General features: G+C 43.1%; 2 protein-coding genes across 12 annotated transcripts in view; one reads left to right on the plus strand and one right to left on the minus strand.

Moving 5' to 3' along the window:
- The window catches only part of LOC147999194 (disks large homolog 5-like), a 37,389-nt gene extending 12,064 nt beyond the window's left edge, over positions 1-25,325 (plus strand). For 2 of the 8 annotated variants that reach the window (XM_087596265.1, XM_087596269.1), the window contains 5 exons: positions 21,817-21,976; positions 23,155-23,298; positions 23,930-24,096; positions 24,817-24,922; positions 25,040-25,325. In XM_087596265.1, the coding sequence (XP_087452391.1) occupies positions 21,966-21,976; positions 23,155-23,298; positions 23,930-24,096; positions 24,817-24,881 (387 nt within the window). In that variant the 5' untranslated portion in view covers positions 21,817-21,965 and the 3' untranslated portion in view covers positions 24,882-24,922; positions 25,040-25,325. Of the gene's footprint in view, positions 1-8,856; positions 9,016-11,643; positions 11,981-15,198; positions 15,316-18,150; positions 20,008-20,628; positions 20,786-21,816; positions 21,977-23,154; positions 23,299-23,929; positions 24,097-24,816; positions 24,923-25,039 lie in introns of those variants that run through there. The other 6 variants (XM_087596263.1, XM_087596262.1, XM_087596267.1 and 3 more) reach the window with 6 other exon arrangements.
- The window catches only part of LOC134483599 (disks large homolog 5-like), a 124,854-nt gene that overhangs the window by 81,668 nt on the left and 16,820 nt on the right, over positions 1-26,366 (minus strand). For 2 of the 4 annotated variants that reach the window (XM_087596409.1, XM_087596408.1), the window contains exons 1-4: positions 3,913-4,054; positions 2,687-2,846; positions 1,374-1,517; positions 579-741 (exon numbers count right to left, since the gene is read on the minus strand). In XM_087596409.1, the coding sequence (XP_087452535.1) occupies positions 579-741; positions 1,374-1,517; positions 2,687-2,846; positions 3,913-3,994 (549 nt within the window). In that variant the 5' untranslated portion in view covers positions 3,995-4,054. Of the gene's footprint in view, positions 1-578; positions 742-1,373; positions 1,518-2,686; positions 2,847-3,912; positions 4,055-24,357; positions 24,472-26,366 lie in introns of those variants that run through there. The other 2 variants (XM_087596410.1, XM_087596411.1) reach the window with 1 other exon arrangement.

Genomic DNA, 26,366 nt, shown 5'->3' on the forward strand with positions numbered 1-26,366 from the left:
CTGCAGGCTGAGGAACATCACCAGCAACCCTCACAGCACTGTGGGAGAACAAGCTGCTCCTCAGACTCTACCAGTGCAAACCAAGAATGGGGAAATGGGGAGAGACCTAATTGGGGTGCAGGAAGAAAGGAGATGGCCACATGATACCCAGATCAAAGCCAATGACCAGGACTCATTTGCCATTTGCACTTGGTTCTTATCCCTACAAGGTGCTTCCAACCATCACATGACCCCTGTATGACCTTTGTCACACGACCAAGAACTCGTTCAAAACTCTTCATAGCATCCAATCTGTGATAGGGAGATGCAGTCATGTGATATGTTATTCCTCTGTCACCATTTCTGGACTGCAGTTACAAAAAGGGCAGAGAAGTATAATTGCCAACAATTCAGTTTCTGAAGAGTGGTTAACATCCCAGAATACTTGTGCATAGACAGAGCAATGAATAACTCTATCACATGAGGTGGGTGACTGACTGGGTGTGGGGAGATTAGAAAGGTGATAGGGGAAGCAAAGATGTATCCAATAGGCAAATGGTATCAGACATTGTTAATCTGACTCAGCTGCTTGTTCCTACCACATTTTGCTGGGTCTGGAGGTTGCTGGTCTTCTCCTGTTCGTCTTCATCATTCGGGTTCAACTCAAACAAATATCGCTGTACCTCCTTGCTCTCCTGCTTCAATGTGACCAACTTCTTCTTCATACATGCCTGGTCCATCAGGAGCCGGCTGTGCAGGTTGCTGGAAACACACTCTGCATAGTAAGATCCTGAAGCCTCTTCCTCCCATTCCAACTGCCAAATCCCACAAACTCCACCAGGACCCAGATTCCCATAAAGACTTCATAGAATACATCTCCATACATGTAAGGCTGCTGCACAAACAGCAAACGGCCAATCCAGGGAAGAATAAATTGTTTCTGTGACCCAAGCACGAATAAGAGTCCATGTCTGTCCAAAAGAACAAGGGATCTACAACTACCCATGAGAGCCCAATGCATCGGGACAGCATCAATTAGTAGGCAGTAAACAACCACAAGAGGACAGTAGAACCAAGGGAGGTCATGCTAACCATGTGGTCCACACATTGAGCTTTGTTAAACCTGGTATGACCCCAGAGGCCCAGGTTGGCCTAATAACACTCTGATGCCTGAATCTGTGTAGTTCTATCCAGAGCCTTCTAAAGATGCATAGACACTGTGGTGATAACTGACAGTCTCTTATGGAACTGAAACTGAGTCCAAAAGACCCACGGCACAGTGATATTTAAACAGCAGAAGAGATGGGCCCAGAGCTGCAGACCCCCCGGTCCAGAACAAAGAGAGGCAGACATGGCCATTCCACAAGTGATGGGCCCTTCTGACCAGTACTTACCGATAGAAGTTAATCTCCTTCTTGAGCTCCTGAAATTTCTCACGATGTTCAATATTCTTTGTGTCTAAGTTGTGCAGTAATGACATGACCTCTTTCTCCTTTATCTTCAAGTTTTCATAAAATGGATTTGGCCTGAAGTAGGGGCTGGCCCCAGGAAGATAGAACCCAATGAACATCGAGGTTTAGGATTATATGAACTCAGGCTGTGTCCTGTACTACCCCAGCCCTGGAAGGACACTTTCTGAATTCTACATATTTGGATCTTCTTCAGCTTCAGAAACTTGGAATTGTGTGCCCAGGACAACAGAAGCTAAGCACCCAGATAAAGGGTTCCCTGGCTCACTTTTTTCAATCAGGAGGGCTGGATCTGCATTCAAACCTGTTATGCGGTCAAGAGCCTAGGCCACAGAGCTTACCCAACCACACACACACACACATACATCCAGAAACCTCTGATTTCATTTTTCCTGTTTTGACAAGTGGAATGCTACAAGCCGAATAACTAATATTCTAGAGGCAGACAGTACACATAATTCTGGAGATGAGACCAGATATTGCCACAAACTTATAATCTGCCCAAGGCATACAAATGTATAGACAAATGTGACCACACAGGCAAGGAACTGTGCTGTTGAAAGTGGGGCTTCCAAAATAACGCACTTACACCTCCATGAAACTATTATACAGGTAAATCCTGAGGTCAAAAAACAGACCCCTAAATTCCAAGTGTGCAGGGACATAGAAACATATAAAAGTTGTACATAGGCATGCAGACCTGTGCACACACAGACACACAAACTGGGACACACCCACAAGAAAAGAAAATTAAACAGACTCAGAGAATGAGAAAGAGAGACAAATATGGAAAGAGCACAATGAGAATCATTAGAAATGTATGCACCATTACTGTCTCAGTGTTTAAGGCACACAGACAAGAAGGAACAGGCCTGAGCCTCAGGCCTTCTAGTTAAGCATGGAGATGAACAATGTGGGACCTGTTACCTAAGGGTGCTGCCATGAGATGATAGCGTTCAGTCACCTTCCTAGCAAGTACAAACACTCTCCACAAACTCACAGCACCTAGAACCTTGCAAAGCTACCACCTGTCAAGGGCTATCAAATTGTACACTGGGAACTCATGCTCCAGTGACTTTATCCCTGAATTCTTCACTCAGATCACAAGTTCAGATTTTCAACAGGCGGAATCAGAGAGTCCATTTTCAATCTCACTCCTCAGTAAGGGTCAGGTTCTGAATCTCCTCTCTATGGGAGATGAGGTTTAGAACAAGGTCTTTGTTTGGAGCAATGCATACCTCTTACTCATGGATCCCCCTGTCACATAAAGGAGGCGATCTGTCAGCTCATTTCTCTCCTTGGTAGTTAGCTCCAGTTCTCTATTCAGCCTCTCCTCTTCCTCGTTGGCCTGCACCTTGTTTAGGACATTTTCAGGGGATGACGTCTGTCTGCAGGCCGCTGTAGGTAGAAGAACACAAGTGAACCCGCATGGGGCGAATGCATAGAGCATACACAGACCACAGTGAGGTCCAAACAGGAGAACATGCTTGGAAGCCAGTGTCACTGCAAGGAGTTTGGTCTATGTGTAAGAGGCATCCTAAGTGGATCACAGTTCCCCCACTACTATATAGAGACCAAGAGATGTAAGCAGCCAGGTGTTCCCCATGCCTGTCCACACAGGCTTACAAGTACCAGAGAGATGCCTTCTCCAGGATTATTATCAGGTAAGCAGGCTACAACCTGGTTTCAGGACCCTCACCCCTCTGGTTTCAGAAGTCAGATCATCAATTCAGCATCCACAATGACTTGATTGATCAGGGATACTCAGATATCCTACACTGTTACTCTAGTCCAATAACTTTGCATTAAAAAGTCATGTAGGGGGAGGACATGGTCAACAGACTTATTAATTCCCCCTACTGAAATGACAAATGCCCCAGAAGTGCCAATAGGTTACAGGCTCTTTCTCTACCTGCTCCATATAGTTTGGCTACTGTAGAAAAATATCTGCCACACAGAACCTCTATTATATGAAGGTAAGATTGGCCCCATCACCCGGAGGTATTCAGAGGAGTTCTAAGAATATAAGGTCATGCCAGGAGCACAGTTCTCTCCCTCTTACGACTGTCAGATATTCACTGAATTTAAAGAAGCAATGAAAGTGAAGTACATTGATGCCCTGTTTAATTCAGAAAAGTTATACCCTCCATGCCTCCTGATGGTGTTATTATATCAATTTAACATACCAAATGCACTGTAAAAGTAAAGACTAGAAGTTCACCCAATAATAGCATAGGCATTGCCATATCCTCCATGTGGTTATGGAGAAACTAATGATGTGAAAACCTTGACTTTCAGGAATTGTGATAATCATGGAATTCAATATCTGTGGAGATGTTCCAGTGGTTGTGGCCCATTACTAAGAAGGCCAGCAGAAGACCCCCACACACACCCCTGACAGGAAGCTCAACATACACTGCCCAGAACTTACTCCACATTCCCCATGTCCTGTGTCCATCATTACCTTTAGGTTTCGTTTGCTTCACTCTAGACTCTTCTCTATCAACATCAACTCTCCCAAAGTGCCTACAAAGACGGGCAAACATGTCTGTGGATATATCCTTTGGACACTAAGAGAAAAAGTAGGGAATTGGTTGTCACAACAATACTGGTGACATCACAGGGATTCCAAGAAGTCTCTAGGAGACAATAGAATGTCCACGAAGGGACGGCTGATGTCATGGATAACAGACTTTGCCTTCTTGCTAATGTTCTCCCTGTACTGAGCAAAAGCTGATGTGCCCTTTTCAGGGGACTTCCCTGTGGCATAGCCACTGAGCACCACATGATTCCAAAGCCAAATTTGGCTCTAGGCTTGATTGGAAAAACCTAAGTCATTGCTATGTATCTAAATGAGTGCTTCCTCCCCAATCCCTGCACAGAAATGTTTCATCCTACCTCAAATTCTCCTCAGTCAGCAATATTACCCATTAATGATTACTGAGAAATCACACCAGTTCCTATAAGTAGTCAAAGAGGTCTCCTGTCTCATCATGTGCAGGTGCATGAAATCAAACCCAGAAATAGCCTGTAGGGTAGGTTGTAATGTGGCTGTGTGTTATAGGTACAACCTGAAGCCTTGTGCTTAACATTTGACAGTTGCCACCAGATTCTTTAGGAGAAAGAATTGCATTCATTATGGTCCTGGCAACAATGTGGTGATCTGTTAGGAGAGGAAACTGAAATATTGGATCCACCAGTGAATGCACCCTCAGGCTGAGTGTGGGGCTCTCCTCTTTGCACTTAAGTTACCAAAGTAGGATTGCTTACAGGCCTCTCTAAGCTATAACGTGTGATTTCATCTGAAAAATAAAATAGTCAGCAGATGTGTGGGGGGGGATGCAGCCAAAGGAGTAGGACAAGCCTAGAGACATAACTCAGTGGACAGAGTAAGAAACAAGCATCTTCACTCCTGTTTCATGAATCACCCCACAAAACACAAAAGCATCTATCGTACTAAAAAAAAAAACCAGTTATTTTATTGAATGCATACACTAATACTGTTTACAGTGTTAGTAGCAAAGCTCAGATTTTGGGGGCAGATCCATGACTTGAACTATCTTCCGGAAAACATATAAAGCAATAAATAAATAAATAAATAAATAAATAAGAAAAAACAGAAAAATAAAAAAACACAAAAAGCACAAGCCTCTCATGTGAAGTTACAGAAGAGTGATCCAGTGGTCGCTTCTGACCAGGCCATTTTAGCTATGACAGTGCATAGTGACCCTTAATTTGATGGGTCTTATATAAAGCTTTGTGCAATATTGTCATTTTAACAAACCTCATCCAGAGCATACATAACGACACAGGATATGATTGCCATGTCCTTGCTGTGTATCAAGTTATTTTTCTGTGTCCTTGATTGTCAGGCATATTACAGCAACAATCTGAGATGGCTGGTAGACTTGGAAGAAAGTGGATATGAAAGATCCCCGTTTGATATCAGTACAGCCATTTCTTAAGAATGAGAATCCTTTAAGCTGGCCCTCACTTAGCCCCGTGACATTAGACAATAGACCAGAAAGTACAGAAAGCACATTCCCACCCACTCTCTAGGAAGCTGCCCGACCATAAGAACAGAGGGTATAGAACATATTTACTGCAGGGCAATTACAAGACAGGAAACATCTCTGGGAAGCTGACTGACCACTATAGAAGTAAGATGTCCTTGGTACTGAATGCAGCTGTGCTATAGGCTGACATCGCTATAACCTTGTCCTGGGAACTCCAGAAGAGAAACACCTGCCAAGACAGATATCCTTGATCCTTGTCCTGGGAACCCCAGGATAAGAAAACATATATCAAGTCAGACGTCCTTCCTACAGAAATAGCTACATTGATGTGGTTAAGGCCTTATCCCAGGAATTCCAGTATGAGAAACATCTGCCTAGTTATCCTTGGCACCGAAATAGCTGAGCTAATGAAACTGTGTGATCGTAAATGACTGTTTAAGCTGTACATTTCTGTTGTTCGAGGCTCCTCACATCCCTCCTGCGTGTGGACCGTGTCGAGCCCCAGTGCATTGGTATCCCAAAGTAAACCTCTTGTTTTTACATCAAGACTGAGTCCTGTGTGTTCATGGGGTGGTGATTGTCCTCAGGACTGGAGCGAGAGTCTCGTCTGTCTGAGGGTCTTTCAGATAAAGCTATAGTTGTGGGTTACACACCTCAGCTCTCATTGGCTAATGCTGTCCTCACAGTCCTTGGAGGCCCCTTTGTAAGACTACCTGTTGGAAAGTGGAAGCAGCTTTATTTGAGCTCAAAGTGAACCTGACGAGCAACGTAGAGAACAAGATGGGGTAATTGAGACCCTGTCTAAAACCAGCACTGAAACCCACCCTCCATTCAAAGCATCATCTACCAATTCTTGAATTTTTACCATTCTCTGCCAACCAGTCTTTCATTCAGGAAAGGTAGAAAAGAACTGGAAATGATCTTTGTATTCTAAGGACCTCGATCTGTCTTTCCTTAGGTCCACGTTAAGAACAAATGAAATGGGAATCACCATCTGAACAACTAATTATCACCTACTCAGCATTTCTAGCCTAATACTGTGCCTATGGCAATCTCAAGCTTCCCTGAGTGTTGCTGCCCCAGCAAGAAGAATGAAGAACTGAGGTCAAACCCCAGTGAACCTTTCAAGGGGTTAGAAGAAAGCCATCAGAGATACTGCACTTCTTTGTCCTTAGATTAAATCAAGATGATAAAACGTGAATCTATTGGGCTATTCAACCATACATCTTCCTCACAACCCCACCTATCTGAGTTCATTGCTTGGCAGAATTCATGCCCCACCATCCTAGATATTTCTTGATTCATTGCTGCCAAGGGCCAGGTTTCCTGAGTTTTGTTTTTTATAGAATTGGGTGTAGGCAATCATAGTTGCCCTCTGTAAGAAATGACAAATATCTATAATAACTGACCACACTGGACTTGTGTATACAAGTACAGTAGTGGAAAATTCAGCATAACTGAGGAGTGGGAAATCACCACTGTGTCCTGGCCTTTCTCTGCCCATATCACAGCTCACAGGCAGCTGGGGCAAACCTTGAGTTCCTCTGTAGAAACAGAGTGATGTTGAATGGACACTGAGCAGGCAGAGCAACACAGCTGAGGCAACTCAATTCCAGCAACAAATGCATTATTTGTTTCCCATCTTAACAGCTCCCTTTGAGGACTTGTCCCCACACCTAGCTTAAACACAGCAATTTTCATACATGCCCGCCTGCTATTTCATATTGTTGCTGTAATACGCCTCCACATCATAGATTCCAAAAAAGAAAGAAAATAAACCTGACACTGAGAAGGGTGATGCGTGTCAACATCTAGTGTGTTGGGGGCCCAGGTACGGTCACAAATAACCAGGACACAGGGGATGCAGAGCAAAGGCAGATGCAACTGCATGCAGCTGCAAGCTTATTAACCCTTATATAGGCATGAATATGCATTACCTCACTTTCCCTTTTGGCAAGATATAATAAGATCGTTATTCCCATGATACCAGGAACGACTGAGGCAAGACTAGGCAAAGAAGTGAGACTAAGCAAAGGCTTCTCCTTAAAATATCTGTATAGCAAATCACCCCTCTTCCTAGTATCACAATATACTTGTCATAACCCAGAGAGCATGAGAGCCGCTTCCACAAAAAACGGACACAGTACAGCATAGAGTAAGGTAAAGTGAGAAAAACATTTCCTTCTCAAGGGCAGCATTGCAGCCCCTGCTTGCATCTCTCAGCCGTCTTTCCTTGATCCTGTCTGGGAAGTGTCTCTCAGTGACTCCTCAATTTCACTCTTTGTCCTTTTGTTTTAAAAGTAACACTTTCTATAACATAGCTAAATGTCCTTGAAGGGGTTTAATCATGCAAAAAGAAAGCAATATAATATATAATGTATGCAACCTTTAATGAGTGTATCTATTTTCTTAGGGGTATTTTTCAGATACCTTCCCAGATCTGGATTTAAATTTGGTAATTGTTATCTGGAATATATATTGGTTATATATTCCAGTTTTCTGGCGTAAAGTCCTCGGGAGTAAGAACTAATGATTTTGGAATTTGCTCGGTGTCTATTGTTATGGCCCTCATTTCATTTCTGATTTTTAAGTCATGTATTGTCTCTCTTGTGCATTGTTAGTTTGAGGAAGGGGTTGTCTCTCTTGTGGATCTTCTCAAAAAAAAAAGAGGAAGAAAAGAAAAAGACAGCTCTTGCTTTCCTTGACTTTGTATTTTTCTCTTTGTTTCTAAAGGCTTGATTTCAACCCTGAGTTTATTGCCCTTCATCAGATCCTACCAGACTGTCTATGGGATGAGGCTTTGCCTCCTCTTGGTAACAGCAGCATGGAATAAATGAAGCTTCTGCTGATCTCTGTTGTGGTGTTGCACATCACAATCTCACCGAAAACCATGCATAGCCTGGTTTTAGGCTCTATTAAAGCAGCCAACTAATTCAGTGTTCCCTGCAAGGTGCCATGGAACAGTAGTAACATAATTCTGCATGCACATCGACAGGTTTCTCCACGGTCTTCTGGGTCATCTGATAATAATTTATAGTGAGTTCATGGATGAACACACACACAAACATACACACACACTTTAATGACATGGTGCATATTCTTTGCACACCAAAAATAAAGTGAGCGTTACTGAAAATGCACCAATAATGGAATCGATGGAGGGAGCTGTGGGGAAGCTGGGGCTTAGAGTTACTTAAAAGACCAGATGCAGATTCGCAGATTCTCCTTCTATTGGAGGAGAAACTTGATAGACAATGTGGTTCTTTATTTTCTTTCTCTAGAGCACACAGGACTAGGGTGGCAGCTAGGGCTTTGAGCATGTTTGGCAAGTACTGTAGCACTGAATTAAATCCTAGGGCTGGAACCCTATTAATCATCTACAACAATTACAGGGCAGGCTGGATGACGACACTCAGCTGACATTGTGGACATCTCAAGACAGTCACTGGACAATGGCTGACACACTTGTCTGGAGACTGGAAATGTTTCTCGATCTTGGAGAGGAAAGAAGGACCCTCCAACTACACTGTCCTCTAAGGAAGTTTATTCAGGTGAGGGATGACAGGGACTGTTTTGTCTCACGTCACACATGTCAGTAGAAAATATCCTAGGTATTGGATGCCGCTGTTAGCATTAACAGAACAAAGCCCATAGTGTTGGGAAGGATAATAAATTATGAGTAGGATTAGAAAACCCCAAGCCTCTTCCAGGTTCTAGGAGAGCAAAAAAAAAAAAAAATACCACGAAATACGGCATTAATGTGATAGTTTGGTTAAATCTAGTTACTAGTTTCTATTGTGATACCTATTGTCAGTGCCTGCGCCGACAGTGTGTGAATATCGGGTGTAGGTTTGTGGGGTTGAAAGAAAACACGTACACGGGTCACCCCTTTTTAGCGAGTGCCACCAAGGCTTTACTGAGATCTCCTTATATACCAGAGGCAAAAGCCGTGGAAAAACAACAAGGCAGGTGAAAATCCCCAACCAGGAAATTAGGACAAGTCTGTGAGGTGAAAGTTCCAGCCCAATCAGGGGCATAAACAGCTTCTTAAAAACAAGAAGCAAGAAAGCTCAGTGGGGAGGAAGGGTGCCATGGAAAATCCCAGCCCCAAATCAGGGGCTAAAAGCAGCTGTCAAAGGTGTAAACAATTTCTTGCTATAGCAGGCTGAAAGGCTCAGCGAGGGGGGAGGGAAACACCAAGGTAGAGCCCAACAGGAGCCTTCACTGGTGGCTCTAATGTTTCACTTTCCTCTGCCAACTGGCCTCCACACTGTTTCTAGGACCATAATGATTGCAAGTCTTCCTCCTAAGGAATTTTGTGGCAACCATTGAATGCTAAGCACAAGGCTTCATGGGTGTTCCCCTAACACACACCCATGTTGCAATCTTCCATGCAGGCTATTTCTTGATGTGATTTCAAGCACCTGTACATAATAAGACAGGAGAACATTTTGACTGCATATTCAAACTCGTATTATTTCTCAGGAATTTTTAATGGCTAATATTGGTGAAGAAGGATAATTTGAGTTAGGATGAGACATTTTTTGGGCAGGATTTGGAAGGAAACATTCATTTAGATGCATAGGAATTACTAAGGTTTTTATAATCAACCCTTGAGGAAAATTTGGCTTCGGAAGCAGGAGGTGCTCAGTGGCTCTGCCCCGGGAAAGTCTCCTGGAAAGGCCACCTCAGCTTATGCTCAGTACAGGGAGAACATTAGCAGGGAGGCAAAGTCTGCTCCCCACGACATCAGCTGTCCCTTCTTGGACATTCTATTGTCTCCTAGAGAGTTCTTGGCGTCCTCTGCTATGTCACCAATGTTGTAGTGACAACCAGTGCCCTAGATTGTCTCAGTCCGAGTCTGGCAGATACATCCTAAGACATATTTTCCAGTCTTAGAAGTGTTTTGGGAGGGGGGATGTCGATTGTGGAGAGACTAGGGTGAAGGAGTCTGACCTTTCATCTCAAAGAAATGATGGACATAGAAAGTGGTTCTGGGGAATGTGGAGTAAGTTCTGGGCAGTGTCTTTTGAGCATCTGTGGAGGCGGGGGGGAGGGATGGTTGGGGTCCTGCAAGCTTAAGCTGACCTTTCTAGCAATTGGCCATAACAACTGGAGCATCTGCAAAGGAATTGAATTTCCATGAATATCACAATTCCTGAAAGTCATGGATTTCAGAACATTAATTTTCCCATCCCCAAAGAAAGGATATGGTAAGGCCAATGCTACTATTCTGTGAACTTCTGGCCTTTACTTTTAAAGTGGATTGGTGGCTTGTTTTTTGTTTGTTTATTTATTTATTTAGTTGGTAATATTATTTATTGCCAAAGTCAAACATCTGGGTTACATCCTGGGACCCACATGACAGAAGGAGAGAAATGGCTCCTGAAAGTTGTTTGGTCATGTGCTGCACACACACACACACACACACACAGACACACACACACACACACACTCACACACACACACTCACACACACACAGACACTCACACTCATCACACACAAACTTTTACGCAATAGTAATTTTTCTTAGAGTCTGATATAATTGGTTCTAATACAAAGACAGCCTGAGTGTAGTTACTATATAATTAAATTGTACTCATGCTCTCAGGCAAAGAGTTTAAAGTTTATAGGTACCTAATAAACTCGCATTGGGACATATAAAGAACATTTAAATGTTCAGCAGAAATACAAAGAACAACTAATTTAATTTGTTAAAAGTGAAAGCTTATACAATTCTGAAGGTTTTTATGCTGGTTTTATTATACATGTAATTATGAAAAGAAAACATACATACTTGATCAATGAAATGAGGAAGATTGATTTAAAGAACAGAAAAATGGATGGTACTTCAAAATTTCCATGATTACATATTAACTATTTAATTCCCTCCACAATAGCAAGAAACGGACATTATTATTTATGCGACATTACAGATACATAAACCGAGAAAATATTGTTTGGCCTGATTTTCTGAGTTTTTTAAAGGTTTAGTTAATTGACAGAGCTGTGCTTTAAAATTAGGGTCCATATTCTTCTGTTTTAAATGTGTGACACTTTTCTCTTTTTTTCTCCATCTTTATTAAATGGGTATTTCTTATTTACATTTCAATTGTTATTACCTTTCTGGGTTTCCAGGCAAACATCCCCCTAACCCCCGCTCCCCTTCTCTATTGGTGTTCCCTCCCCATCCTCCTCCCATTACCGTCCTCCCCCCAACAATCCCTTTCACTGGGGGTTCACTCTTGGCAAGACCAAGGGCTTCCCTTTTATTTCTAGTGGGTGCTGCTCTCCCTGCTCCGTGGGAAGTGGATGGGGGGAAGGCCCGGGCCTGAGGTGAGTTGGAACTGGGGTAGAAAGGCATAGGGCCTCCTAGGTGAGAATGCCAAACCACCACTGCTGCTGCAGCCACCATGGAGAAGCCCTTGTTCCTGCTGCAGGGAGGAGAGTCTGGTGGCCACAAGATGGCTGAAGGGGAGCTGAGAGTGGACAGTTTCATCACCCGCCTGCTGGAGGTATGAGGATATCGTCCGGGAAAAATTGTGCAGATGACTGGAGCAGAAGTCCGAGGGCTGTGTATCACGTCTCGTGAAATCTTTCTTAGCCAGCCAACAGCTGTGAACACAGGTTTCTTTTGGAGAGCAGGCCTGTGCAGGCCCAGAACCTAGGTGGGACAGTTCAAGCTACCCTTTTTCCATGGCCAATCTCAGATCATATTCAGAAAGTATTTCTTGGGCTAAAGAGATGGCTTAGTGGTTAAGAGCACTGACAGCTCTTCCAGAGGTCCTGAGTTCAAATCCCAGCAACCACATGGTGGCTCACAACCATCTGTAATGAGATCTGATGCCCTCTTCTGGTGTGTCTGAAGACAGTCACGGTGTACTTGTATATAATAAATGAATAAATAAATCTTTAAAAAAAAAGAGTATTTCTTCCAGGTTTTGGATTTCCAATTTATGGAATTGAACTAACTTAGTGATGGTGGAAGTGACACAGAGAGTTAAAGTACAGAAGGAATAATCCAGAATGTCCACCAACAGTTGCTGTCACACCAGGGCTTTTAAAAGCTCAGTTGCTAGAGAAGCAATGTAGTCTTTGGTTATTCTCAAGCTTAGGTCTTCTAGTCATTATAAGCTGACCATGACACAAAAAGAGTCATCTATATCAAAATAGAGAATAGTAACTAGATTCACACCACACTATCACATTACTACTGTATTTGAGGTTCTCTTTTAATATCTAAGAACCCGGAAGAGGCCTGGGTCTTGCTACACATACTTATAATTTATGTCCCCACTGTCAGCTGAGATTCTTCATGCAGCCTGGGGTCAAGGAGGTCATCCCACAAAGCACAAAACACCCATCTCAGATAAACATGTATGGTTTATTGAATCCAAAACATCCAAGAATTTCAGGACACAATTAAATGTTGAAACCTAAGGATAATAGATAGAGAAGAGAATTAAGATTTCTAGTTCATAGATCCAGTAAACATCTTCAACAAATCATAGCAGCAAACTTCCATAAGGTAAAGAAAGAAAAGGCCATAAAGGTACAACAAGCCTACAGAACATCAAACTAATTGTACCAGAAAAATTCCTCCATTCACGTAATAATTAAAACGCTAAAAGCACAGATCAAGAAAGAACATTAAAAGGGGTAAGGTATAAATATCTAGTAACAAATAAATTCAGACGTATCTGAATTACACCAGACTTCTCAACAGAGATTCTAAAAGTCAGAAAATCTTGGGCAGATGTAATGCAGACACAGGCCCCTATATCCAGCATAATCCTCCATCACCATAAAAGGAAGAACCAGGATATTTCATGAGAAAACCAAATTTAAACAATTCTTTTCTGTAAGAAAGCACAACAGAGGCTAATAGGAGGAAAACTCCAAGACAATGAACTAAACTATAACCAAGAAAAACCAAGACATTAATCTTCTCTCAATAATTTATAAAAAGATAAGCACACAAACATAATTTCACCTATAACCAGAAAAAGAAGAGAAAGCAGCAATCGTTGGATTTAATATCTGACCAGATCTTCTTTCCCTAATCCCAAAGCTCCCAGGGGCCAAACTGCCAGCCAAAGTGTATGCAAGGATGCTCTATGGTTCAAGGTGAGGCCTATTGCCCCACCAAATGCAGATCCTAGAGGTGTGAGGTGGGGATGGATATGTGTGGGTGCAGGAGCACTGTCACATAGGCAAAGCTGAGCAGAAATGGGATGTAAGGTTTGATGAGGGGAGTGTGGAAAGCAGGACAACAGTTGAAACGTAAATAAATAAAATAACCGATTAATAAAAAATAGCGAAAAATAAAATTTCAAGTAAAAAGGTAAATGAAAATTAAACCAAACCAACCAAACAAACAAACAAAAACCCCTGTAGTGTATTGGCCTAATGCTGCTTGTATTTTAATGCTAATTTGTTGAACTCAACACTGGTTAACCCTGAAAAACTGACCCTGCTCCCAGTTAACTGTGATTATAAAGAAGCCAACAGCCAACAGCTGCACAGCAGAGAGATGGGGGAGGGGAGCTTTGAGGGCTTTGCTAGAGAGGATCATGAGGAGGGAAGAAGGAGGAAGAAGCTGCCAGAGAATAAAGGAAGAACATGTGTGATGGAGAGGAGAGAGGAAGAGGACAGCAGCCATGGTTAACGGAGAGGAGCGCCTGGTCCTGAGGGCTGTCCAAGGGGAACAAAGAGCAGCCAAGATGCTACACAGTCAGTAAGAGCAGCTCTCAGGCGAGCAGAGATCAGCAGAGACCCCAGACCAACAAGCTACGCAAGCATAACTCCATCCAAACTCCCTCTCAATATCCCGTGTCCTCCGTGGGCCTGGCCTCAGCGTGTGTCCTGTGTCAGCACATGTGTCTGTCTCAGCTGACATCACTCTGTCCATCAGCACGAGTCCAAGGAAACAGTGAGAAACTACACAGCCCACCAGAAGGGTTTTTGCTGTGGTTCTATGAAGTCCCAACAAATGCAGCTCAACTACAGAATGCAAGGCAGACCAATGCATGTGTGTTCTTAGTGCAGAACCCTTCATCACGTGTCCTTTCACATGTGTGCTTTAGCAGAACATCCTTTTACCTGCGTCTGCCTCAGTGAAACGTTCCTTCACACATCTGCCTTAGCCTTTCACCTGTGTCCACTTCAGAGAACCAATCCTTCAGGTGTAGAATTTCTCTAGATTAGCAAACCGCATACAGAACATTCAGAACAAAACAAGGTGTGTGGTCAGCATGTCCTTGAGCCAAGTCCCTTCTCCTCATCAGTGACAGCAGGCGTGTTACAGCAACAATATGAAATGGCTGGCAGGCATGGAACAAAATGGCAAAGGTATTCTGGGGGATGTCACACCATACCAGCCACCAGCTCAGCTGAATTTTTAAGTTTTGATGGTACAAGTGAATATACTTGACCTTCAAACGCTGAGAGAGCCCATCATAATATGAACTATATAATCTGGGCCAAGACCGCCTCTAGGGCAAAGGCCCTCAGCCTGGGGGTCGTGACCCACACAGGGTCTCCTATCAAATAGTTTACACTACAATAAAGATTCATTACAGTAGCAAATTTACAGTTGTGAAGTAGCGACAAAATAATTTGTAGTTGGGGGTCACCACAGCTTGAGGAACTGTTCTAAAGGGTTGAGGCCATAGGAAGGTTGAGAAACACTGCTCTAGGAATTTATGTTTTCTTTCTCTTTCATATTTTTCAGACAGAATCTCAAACTGTAGCTGAGGTTGGCTTGGCTTGGAACACGTGTGTAGTTCATGCTGGCATCAGACTTATGGCAATTCTCCTGCTTCAGCCTCCTACTCAGGAGCCTACCAGGGTGAGATCACAACCACGTAATGGGATTGCTGTTCTTGGTTGTCAACTTGAGTGTACCTGGAATTAACTAATGCCAAATGGCTTGACGCCCTGTGAGGGGGATCTCTCTCTCTCTCTCTCTCTCTCTCTCTCTCTCTCTCTCTCTCTCTCCCCCCTCTCTCTCTCTCCTTCCTTCTTTCTGTTTTCCTCTCTTCAACCCCCTCCTCTTGGTCCTCCTCCTCTTCTTTGGTTTTTTTGAGACAGGGTTTCCCTGTGTAGCTCTGGCTGTCCTAGAATTCATATTGTAGACCAGGCTGGCCTTGAACTCAGAGATCCACCTGCCTCTACCTCCTGGATGCTGAGGCTAAAGGCATTAGCACCATTGGATTTTTTTTTCTTAATTAAATTTTCTGAAGCAAGAAGACCTACTTGTAATCCAAATCTTGGAGATCAGAAGATAAATCTTTAATTCAGATCTTTTGAGATGGAAAGGCCCACCTCTAATCTGGACCACACCTTCTTTTTTCTTTTTATTTTTTTTTTTCATCTTTATTAACTTGAGTATTTCTTATTTACATTTCGATTGTTATTCCCCTTCCCGATTTCCAGGCCAAAATCCCTCAACCCTTTCCCCTCCCCTTCTATTTGGGTGATCCCCTCCTCATCCTTCCCCGATAAGCGCCCTCCCCCCAACAATCATGATCACTGGGGGTTCAGTCTTGGCAGGACCAAGGGTTTCCCTTTCCGCTGGTGTTCTTACTAGGCTATTCATTGCTACGTATGCAGTTGGAGTCCACCGTCAGTCCATGTATAGTCTTTGGGTAGTGGCTTAGTCCCTGGAAGCTCTGGTTGGTTGGAATTCTTGTTCATATGGGGTCTCAACCCCCTTCAAGCTCTTCCAGTCCTTTCTCTGATTACATCAACGGGGGCCCAGTTCTCAGTTCAGTGGTTTAATGATGGCATTCGGCTACGTATTTGCTGTATTCTGGCTGTGTCTCTCAGGAGAGATCTACATCCAGTTCCTGTCGGCTTGCACTTCTTTGCTTCATCCATCTTACCTAATATCTGTATAGGTATGGGCCACATGTGGGGCAGACTCTGAATGGATGTTCCTTCTGCCTCTGTTCTAAACTTTGCCTCCCTATTCCCTGCCAAGGGTATTCTTGTTCCCCTTTTAAAGAAGGAGTGAAGCATCTGCATTTTGGTCATCCTTCTTGATTTTCATGTGTTCTGTGCATCTAGGGTAATTCGAGCATTTGGGCTAATATCCACTTATCAATGAGTGCATACCATGTGTGTTTTCCTGTGATTGGGTTACCTCACACAGGATGATATTTTCTAGTTCCATCCATTTGCCTATGAATTTCATAAAGTCATTGTTTTTGATAGCTGATTAATATACATTGTGTAGACGTACCACATTTTCTGTATCCATTCCTCTCTTTAAGGGCATCTGGGTTCTTTCCAGCTTCTGGCTATTATAAATAAGGCTGCTATGAACATAGTGGAGCATGTGTCTTTGTTATATGTTGGGGCATCTTTTGGGTATAGGCCCAAGAGAGGTATAGCTGGATCCTCAGGTAGTTCAATGTCCAATTTTCTGAGGAATCTCCAGACTGATTTCCAGAATGGTTGTACCAGTCTGCAATTCCACCAACAATGGAGGAGTGTTCCTCTTTCTCTACATCCTCTCCAGCATTTGCTGTCACCTGAGTTTTTGATCTTAGCCATTCTGACTGGTGTGAGGTGAAATCTAAGGGTTGTTTTGATTTGCATTTCCCTTGTGACTAAAGATGTTGAGCATTTCTTTTGGTGTTTCTCAGCCATTCGGCATTCCTCAGCTGTGAATTCTTTGTTTAGCTCTGAGCCCCATTTTTTAAATAGGGTTATTTGTCTCCCTGCGGTCTAACTTCTTGAGTTCGGTGTATATTTTGGATATAAGCCCTCTATCTGTTGTAGGATTGATAAAGATCTTTACCCAATCCGTTGGTTGTTGTTTAGACCACACCTTCTGCTGGCAGCTCATATCAAGGACATGGAAGAAGGAAGTTTGCTTTATTAATTTGCCTACTTCTTCAGGATTCCTGCATGTACTGAAGAGCAGCTGAAATATCCAGCCTTATGGACAAAACCGTTGGGGTCCAGGAGTTGCCCCATAAACCACACAAACTCTGACCTCACTTAGAGAGGGATGGTTTTTTGAATGCCCACCCTAAGACTGATCATCAGAGACGTAGCTGAGAATTTGTCAGGCTAGGACCCTGGACATTTTTCTATGTCAGTTTATAAAGCCTAAAACTGTGAGCTCATAGGCAGGTGCTGGAAGGGCTGTCTGTTTGTCAGCCCTGACTCAAGCCATTTTAGACAACAAAGGTTCATACTGACTTTTTATCTGTTTAAAGATTTATTTATTTATATATAAGTACACTGTAGCTGTCTGCAGACACACCAGAAGAGGGCATCAGGTCTCATTACAGATGGTTGGGAGCCACCACGTGGTTGCTGGGATTTGAACTCAGGACCTCTGGAAGAGCAGTCAGTGCTCTTAACCATGGAGCCATCTCTGCAGCCCTCATATTGACCTTTAATTTTTTGGTCCTACATGAAGCTTATAATTATGAAATTTAAGATTAAGAAACCTGACAACATAAAGTATTTCCTTCCAGTATTTCGGGAATGGGTGGGTGGGGGAGCACCCTCGAGGAGGCTGGGGAAGGGGGTGGAATGCAGGGTTATTGTAGGGGAAACTGGAAAGGGGTTAACATTTGAAATCCAAATAAACAAAATAACCGATAAAAAAAAAACATACACAAGTTATGTGATCATTCCTGACCCTGCTGTGTTAAATTATTTTCAGACAACAATGATATGTGACATATTACAGCAAGAATATGAAGTATCTAGCCGGCATGGAACAAAATGGCTACAGCTATGCTAGGGGGATTGGCTTCAACAGGGGTAACTACTGCGTTTTAGACCTTCCATTCCTTGTTGAATTAGCTGTACCACAGCCTATAAGCCATTCTAATAAATTTTCTTTCTCTATATACAGAATCATTCTAGGAGGGATGATTGGTTATGCATTGTTAAATGCAATGCTGATCACGAAACCCCATCACTTCCACAGCAATATGCAAGTGTATGTAAGTTACTGAACAATTGAACAGAAATTAAAATTTACTGCATTTATTGCGTGTGTCAGCAGGCATAGGGAACACCTGGCTGCTTACATCTCTGGGTCTCTATAGAGTAGAGGGAGAACTGAGACCCACTGAGGAGGTCTCTTAAGCGAAGACCAAACTCCTTGCAGTGACACTGGATTCCAGGCTTGTTGTCCTCTTTAGGCCTCACTGTGGTCTATGTACACTCTATGCATTCTCCGCATGCAGGTTCACATGGACTGAATTCAGAAAGGTGGGGTTGGCAGAAAGATGCATGGTTAAATAGCCCACCAGGTTCACATTGTATCAGCTTGATTTAATCTAAGGACAAAGAAGTGGAGTTTCTCTGATGGCTTTCTTCTAAACCCTTGAAAGGATCACTGGGGTTTGACCTCAGTACTTCATACTTCTTGCTGGGTCAGCAAAACTCAAGGAAGCTTGAGATTGCCATAGGCACAGTATTATGCTGGATATACTGAGTAGATGATACTAAGATGTTCAGATGGTCATACCCATTTGCATGAGTTCTTAATGTGCACCTAAGGAAAGAGAGATCAAGGTCTTCAGAATAGGAAGATCATTTCCAGTTCTTTTCTACAATTCCAGTCTGAAAGACTGGTAGGGAGAGAATGGTAGATAATCAAGAATTCATAGATGATGCTTTGAAGGAAGTGTGGGTTTCTGTGCTGGTTTAGACAGGGTCTCAAGTATCCCATGTTGCCCTCTTCCTACCTGGCCAGGTTCACTTTGAGCTCAGATAAACCTGCTTCTACTTTCCAGTGGACAGTCTTACAAGAGGGGCCTCCAGGGACTGTGAGGACAGCATTAGCCTTTGACAGTTGAGGTGTGTAACCCACAACTATAGTTTTAGCCACGTTTTCCCATGTCTACCAGCTATTTCAGATTGTTGCTGTCTATGGCTGACAATCACGGACACAGAAAAATAACCTGATAGAGAGCAAGGACATGGTGATCACATCCTTTCCTGTTCTGTATGTTCTGGATGAGGCTTGTTAAAATTCCAATATTGCAGAAAGCTTTATATAGGACCCATCACATTAAGCATCACTGTGCACTGTTCTATCTAAAATGGCCTAATCAGAACTGACCACCAGATCACACTTCCTGCAATCCTCATATGAGAAGCTTGAGCTTTTTGTTTTGACTTTTTCTTTCTTTCTTATTTTTTGCTGTATAAGTTGAGAGGAAGATATTTGGGGCCATGGATCTGCCCCCAAAATCTGGGGTATGGATCTGATCAATCAGTGTTAGTGTGTGCACTCAATACAGTATCCATTTTTTACTGTGACAGATGCTTTTGTGTTTGTGGGGAAGCCCATGACCCAGAGCACAAGTGCTGGGTCCTTGCTCTATCCACGTAGTGATATGTATAGCCTCGTCCTACACCTTTATCTGCACCCCCTATATCTCTTGACTATTTTATTTTTCTGATAGAAGCTCAGCTTCTGATAGAAGGCCTGTCAGCAGTGCTCCTTTGGCGACATTGGCGCAGAGATGAGAACCCCACAAGCAGCATGAGGTTCCCTTCATTGGTGGGTCCAATATTGCACTTTCCTCTGCCAACTGGTCTCCACACTGTTCCTAGCACCGTAAAGACTTCAACTCTTTCAACTAAGGAATTTTCTGGCAATTGTCAATTGCTAAGCACATGACTTCATGAGTGTTCCCCTAACACACGCCCATGTTGTAACCTACCATGCAGACTATTTCTTGATGTGATATAAAGCACCCGTACATAATGAGACAAGAGAACTTTTGACTGCATATTCAAACTGGTGTGAAATCTCAGGAAGGTTTAATGGCTAACATTGGTGAATGAAGACAATTTGAGTTAGGATGAGACATTTTGGGGCAAGATATGGAAGGAACCATTCATTTAGATGCATAAGAATTACTAAGGTTTTATAATCAAGCCTTGAGGAAAATTTGGCTTTGGAAGCAGGAGATGCTCAGTGGCTCTGCCCCAGGAAAGTCTCCTGGAAAGGGCACCTCTGCTTATGCTCAGTACAGGGAGAACATTAGCAGGGAGGCAAAGTCTGCTCTCCATGACATCTGCTGTCCCTTCTTGGACATTCTATTGTCTCCTAGAGAGTTCTGGCATCCTCTGTGATGTCACCAGTGTTGTAGTGACAACCAGTGCCCTAGTTTCTCTCAGTCTGAGTCTGGCGGTTACAAGCTAAGACATGTTTTCCCGTCCTCGCAAGCATTTTGGGAAGGGGAACGTCGATTCTGGAGAGACTAAAGTGAAGGAGTCTAGCCTTTCGTCTCAAAGTAATGATGGACAAAGACAGCACTTCTGGGGAATGTTGAGTAAGTTCTGGGTAGTGTATTTTGAGCTTCCTGCCAGGGGGGCTGCAGGCTTAAGCTGACCTTTCTAGCAATGGGCCACAACAACTGGAGCATCTGAAAAGAAATTGAATTTCCATGAATATCACAATTCCTGAAAGTCAGGATTTCAGAACTTTACTTTCCCCATCCCCACTGGGAGGATATGGTAAGGCCAATGCTATTATTCTGTGAACTTCTGGTCCTTACTTTTACAGTGCATTTGTTATGTTACATTGTATAATAACACCATCAGGAGTCATGGAGGGTCAACCTTTTCTGAGTTTAGACAGGGCAGCAATGTACTTCACTATCATTGCTTCTTTAAATACAGTGGATATCTGACAGTAGGAACAGGGGGAGAATTGTGCTCCAGGCAATAACCTTATGTTCTTCGACCTCCTCTGATTTCTTCTAACTGGCAGGGTCATCGTTAGCTTTATATATTAGAGGTTGTGTGTTACAAACATGTTTCTAAAATACCAAAAGTATTTGGAACATGTGGACCAAGATTCATCCTGTAACCTATTGGAACTTCTCGGGCATTTGGTATTTCAAATAGGGGAACTGATAAGTCTGTTGAACATGTCCTCCATGGAAATGTGTTTTTAATCCAAAGTTGTTGGCCTAGAGTATCAGGGTAGGACATCTGAGTGTCTCCAATCACTCAAGTCTTGTGGATGGTGAATTTATCATCTGAGTTCGAACCCACAGGGGTGAGGGTCCTGAAACCAAGCTGTACCCTGTTCAGCTGATGATAATCCTGGAGAAGCCATCTCCGTGGTCCATGTAAGCACCTGATGTCCGGAATAGGGAACACCTGGATGCTTACATCTCTTGGTCTCTATAGAGTAGTGGGAGAACTGAGATCCACTGAGGAGGCCTCTTAAGCATAGACCAATCGCCTAGCAGTGACACTGGGTCCAGGCTTGTTCTCCTGTTTAGGCCTAACTGTGGTCTATGTACACTCTATGCATTCTCCCCATGCAGGTTCACTTGTGTTCTTCTACCTACAGACGCTGGGAGAGAAACATCATCCCCTGGCACTGAACTAAGCGAGAATCAGGCCAAGAAGGAAAAGGAGAAGCTGATTAAAGAGCTGCAGCTCATTACCGAGGAGAGAAATGACCTGAGAGATCGCCTGAGGTTTCTGACAGAGAGATCCATGAAGAACAGGTATGAATCGCTCCAAATGCTCTTGTTTCATTCCTGGGTCTGCAAGGTCACCTTCTTCTTATCCTATTAAGGTTTTGGGTTCTAGAAAGCTGTGCCTCCCTAACCACCCTGTGCTAAACCTCACCTCCCATATAGAGGAGATTCAGAACCTTGACCCTTCCTGAGGAGCAAGATGGAAAATGGACTCATCTGCTTAATTTATTGAAAAGCAGATCTTGTGGTCTGAATGAAGAATTCGGGGATAAAGTCAGGGAGAGTGAGTGTCTAGTGTGCATTTGCAAAGTCCTTGACAGATGGTGGCTTTGCAAGATTGTAATTGCAGTGAGTTTATGGTGAGTCTCTGTACTTGCTAGGCAGGGGACTGAGTGCTGGAAGATCCAGGCAGCAGCCCGAGGGGCCTGTTCCCAAACTGTTCATCTCAATGCTTGACGAGAAGGTCTCAGGCTCAGGCCTGTTTGTTATTGTCTGTGTGTCTTGCACTCTGAGACAGCAATGGTGCATGCATTTCTCCTGGTTCTCACAGTACTCTCTGTTTCCATATTTGTTTTTCTCTTTCTCTGATTCTGTTAACTTTTCTCTTTTTTTTGTGGGTGTGTCTCAGTCTGTGAGTCTGTGTGTGCATACATCCAAATGCATATGCACAACTTTTATATGTTTATATTTCCCTCCACACATGGAATATAGGGGTCTATGTCTTGGCCTGAGTATTTATCTGTAACACTTTCATGGTCATGTGAATGCTTTGTTCTGGGAGCCCCACTGTCAACAGTACAGTTCTTTGACTATGTGGCCACGTTTGTCTGTATATTTGTATTCCTTGTGCAGATTATAATTTTGTGTTGATATGTGGTCTCTTGTCAAAACAGGAGAAAAGAAATCACAGGTTTCTGGCTGTGTTGGGTGGGGGAGCATGGAGAGGTGTGGCCTAGGCTCTTGATAGCTCAACTGGCTTGACTGCAGATTTCCTCTTGATTGAACAAAGGGAGCCAGGGAAGCCTCCATCTGGATGCCAAGATTCTGGTGTCCTGGACGCAGAAAAACACGTTTCTGAAGCTGAAGAAGATCCAATATGTAGAATTCAGAAGGTGTCCTTCCAGGACTGGGGTAGTACAGGACCCACCCTGAGCTCATATATTCCTAAATGCTGATGTTCATTGTATTCTATCATTTGGGGCCAGGCCACACTTCAGGCCAAATCCATATTATGAAGACCTGGAGAGAATGGAGGAGGCGGTCATGTCAATTCTGCACAACTTAGAGATGGAGAACACTGAGATCCATGAGAACAGCCATAAGCTGAAGAAGGAGATTACCTTCTCTAGGTAAGTCCTGGTCAGAAAGCCTATCACCTGTGGAATGGCCATTTCTGACTTTCTTTGTTCTGGATTGGACGGTCTTCAGCTCTGGTTCTATCTCTTGTGCTGTTTACACATCAGTGTGCCAGGGTCATTAGGACTCAGTTTTCAGTTCCACAAAAGACTGTTACTCATCCCAGGATTGTCTAGGCATCTTCAGAAGGCTCTAGATAGAACAGCACTGATTGAAGTCAGCAGGTTATTAGGCTGACCTGGACCTATGGTGTCATACCAGGTTTTACAAAACTCAGTGTGTGGACCACATGGTTAGCATGACCTTCTCTTGGTTCTACTGACCTCCTTTGAGGGTGTTTGCCCACTACTAATTGATGTTGCCCCCATGCATTGGGCTTTCATGGATAGTTGTAGATCCATGTTCTTTTTGAGAGATGTGGACACTAATTGGTGCTCGGGCCAAACAAACAATTTATTCTTCCCGGAATTTACTCTTTGTGGTTTGTGCAGCAGCCTTATATGTATCGAAATGAATTCTGTTAAGTCTTCATGGGTATCTGGGTCCTGGTGGAGTTAGTGGCACTCGGGAGTGGGAATGGGAGAAAGGGGCAGCATGATCTTACTATGCAGACTGTATTTCCAGAAACCTGCTCAGCCAGCTCCTGATGGAGAACACATGTATGAAGAAGTTGGTCCCACTGAAGCAGGAGAGCAAGGAGGTACATCTTGATTGTGCACTGAACCAGAAAAATTTGGTTGACTTCAACAAGAAAGATAAAGACCAGCAACGTCCAGACCCAGCATCATCTGGTAGGGTTGAGCAGCTGTGTTAGCTTAAAAATATCTGATAAAGTTTGCCAATTTGAAACATCTTTGCTTTCTCCTATCACCTTTCTAATTTACACTCACAACCAGCCAACCACCTCATGTAATGGAATTGTTCATTGCTCTGCCTATGCACAAGTATTCTGGGAAGCCAACCACTTTTCAGAAACTGAATTATTGTGCAAGCATATTTTGCTGCTCTTTTTGAAGCTGCAGTATAGAAATGGTGACAGATTAATAACATACCTCATTATTGCATATCCACGTGATAGATTGGATGCTCTGTGGAGTTTTGAACAAGTTCTTGGTTCTTTGACAAATGACACTCTGTGGTCATGTGACTTCTTGTGTGGGAAGCACCTTTGCGGGATAAGAACAAAGTGCAAATGTCAAATTAGAACTTGTCATTGGTTTTAACCTTGGTGACATATGAACATCTACTTTCTTCCTGCAACCCAATGAGGTTCCTTCCATTGCCCTGTTCTTGGTTTGCACTGGTATAAGTCTGGGTCCCATATTGGCAGCCCATATTACTTTGAGGCTCTCTGGAGATTTTGCCCTTCCCAAAGAGTAGCAACAATGATATCAGTTAAAAGGTCCATGTTGACTGTCCAATAGAACTGAGATGGTAGAAGGCAGCCTTCCGACAGCTGCCTTGCATTTCACCACCAAATCAGTGTCTGAAAAACTGCCTTCCTCTCCCAGGTCTCAGAAAGTGCAAGAGAGCTGGAATTGGACACACACCAGTAAGAGAGCTTCCTGAAGAATAAGTTGCTTTCTCAGGAGTCCCTGATGACAAACATCCTGAATGGTAACAAATTTTTTGGATGAGTATTCTTCCTCAGAGTTAATTTGTCATTGCTTAGAGACCCTAAATTTATATAACACTAAGCCAGCCAAACTGATTGAGGTCTTACTTTCTTCTCAGAAAAAAGCACCTGAGAGACAACTTGGGGGACCGCCCTTCATTATGTGTGCAAGAGGAGAAACAGCAATACATCTGTGCTTCCAAATGTTCGTTAAGATTGTGGTGTTTAGAAATATTTTTGTTATGATTTTAATTGAAATTTTCTTTTTGTTGTTTCATATTTATATGTTCTTGTTACTGTTTTTATCTTTTCAAATATTTTTAAATATTTTAATTTATTTGTTTTAATCCTGTTTTGTTGTAAAAATGAATTCCTTATGAATAAAAATTGAATTCTATCTCTTGACTCTTAAGACCATCATTCTTATTCAAGGGTTCTGTCCCCTCCTGTGGACTTAGAACTGACAGGTGGAGATGGATCTCTGCATGTTCCATGGATCCTGGGCTAATAAGTGAATTCAAAGTCACCAAGGGGTACCCAGTGTGACAGTGTCTTTTGTGTGGAAAATGTGGCTGTTTCTCGGACACACACTTTATGAAGTAATCACTGACATGCTTTACCCAATTGTTAGGGTCCATGTGGTTCTTCTGAGAGAGTAGCAGATGCTCTATCCTGTGAGTCATCACCACAGCTCCTGCAGGTGCTTTTGTCCTTCCACATCATGTACTGTATTAGGTGGACAGGATCACCTCCAATTAAATAGAGAGATCTCAGGAGATGAGTATTCACAGGAAATTTACTGAGCTGTGCATGCTCAATGTGTTAGCTTGCCAGCCATCCCTACAGGGCTCTGGTGTTCCCACTCCTCATTGTGGGTCAGGATCATCCTCCAGTACCACTTAGTGTCCATATTAGAGCAGATCTTTCACCTATTATCAATGATGACCATATGTATTCTGCACATCTGACAAAATACAGAATAGAAATTAGCTTCCTGTTGGCCAGATTGGCATAATGAGTTTTTTGATTGTTAGCATGAAAATTATTTTAATCTAGGCAGTTTAGGGAAGAACCTCAAGGACACCCATAGTGAATGCAGCCTGCAGCTGTGAACACAGGTTTCTGTTGGAGAGCAGGCCTGTGCAGGCCCAGAACCTAGGTGGGACAGTTCAAGCTACCCTTTTTCCATGGCCAATCTGGGATCATATTGAGAATGTATTTTTTCCAGGTGACTGATTTCCAATTTATGGAATTGAACTAACTTACTGAGAGTGGAGGTGACTCAGAGAGTTAAAGTACACAAGGACCAATCCAGTATGTCCACAAAAGCTTGCTGTCACCCCAGGGCTTTTAAAAGCTCAGCAGCTAGAGAAGCAATGTAGTATTTGGTTATTCTCATGCTTAGGTCTAGTCATTCATTATAAGCTGACCATGACACAAAAAGAG

The sequence above is a fragment of the Rattus norvegicus genome, chromosome 19 (genome assembly GCF_021556685.1).
Source record: "Rattus norvegicus strain SHRSP/BbbUtx chromosome 19, alternate assembly SHRSP_T2T, whole genome shotgun sequence".
Lineage (NCBI taxonomy): Eukaryota > Metazoa > Chordata > Mammalia > Rodentia > Muridae > Rattus > Rattus norvegicus.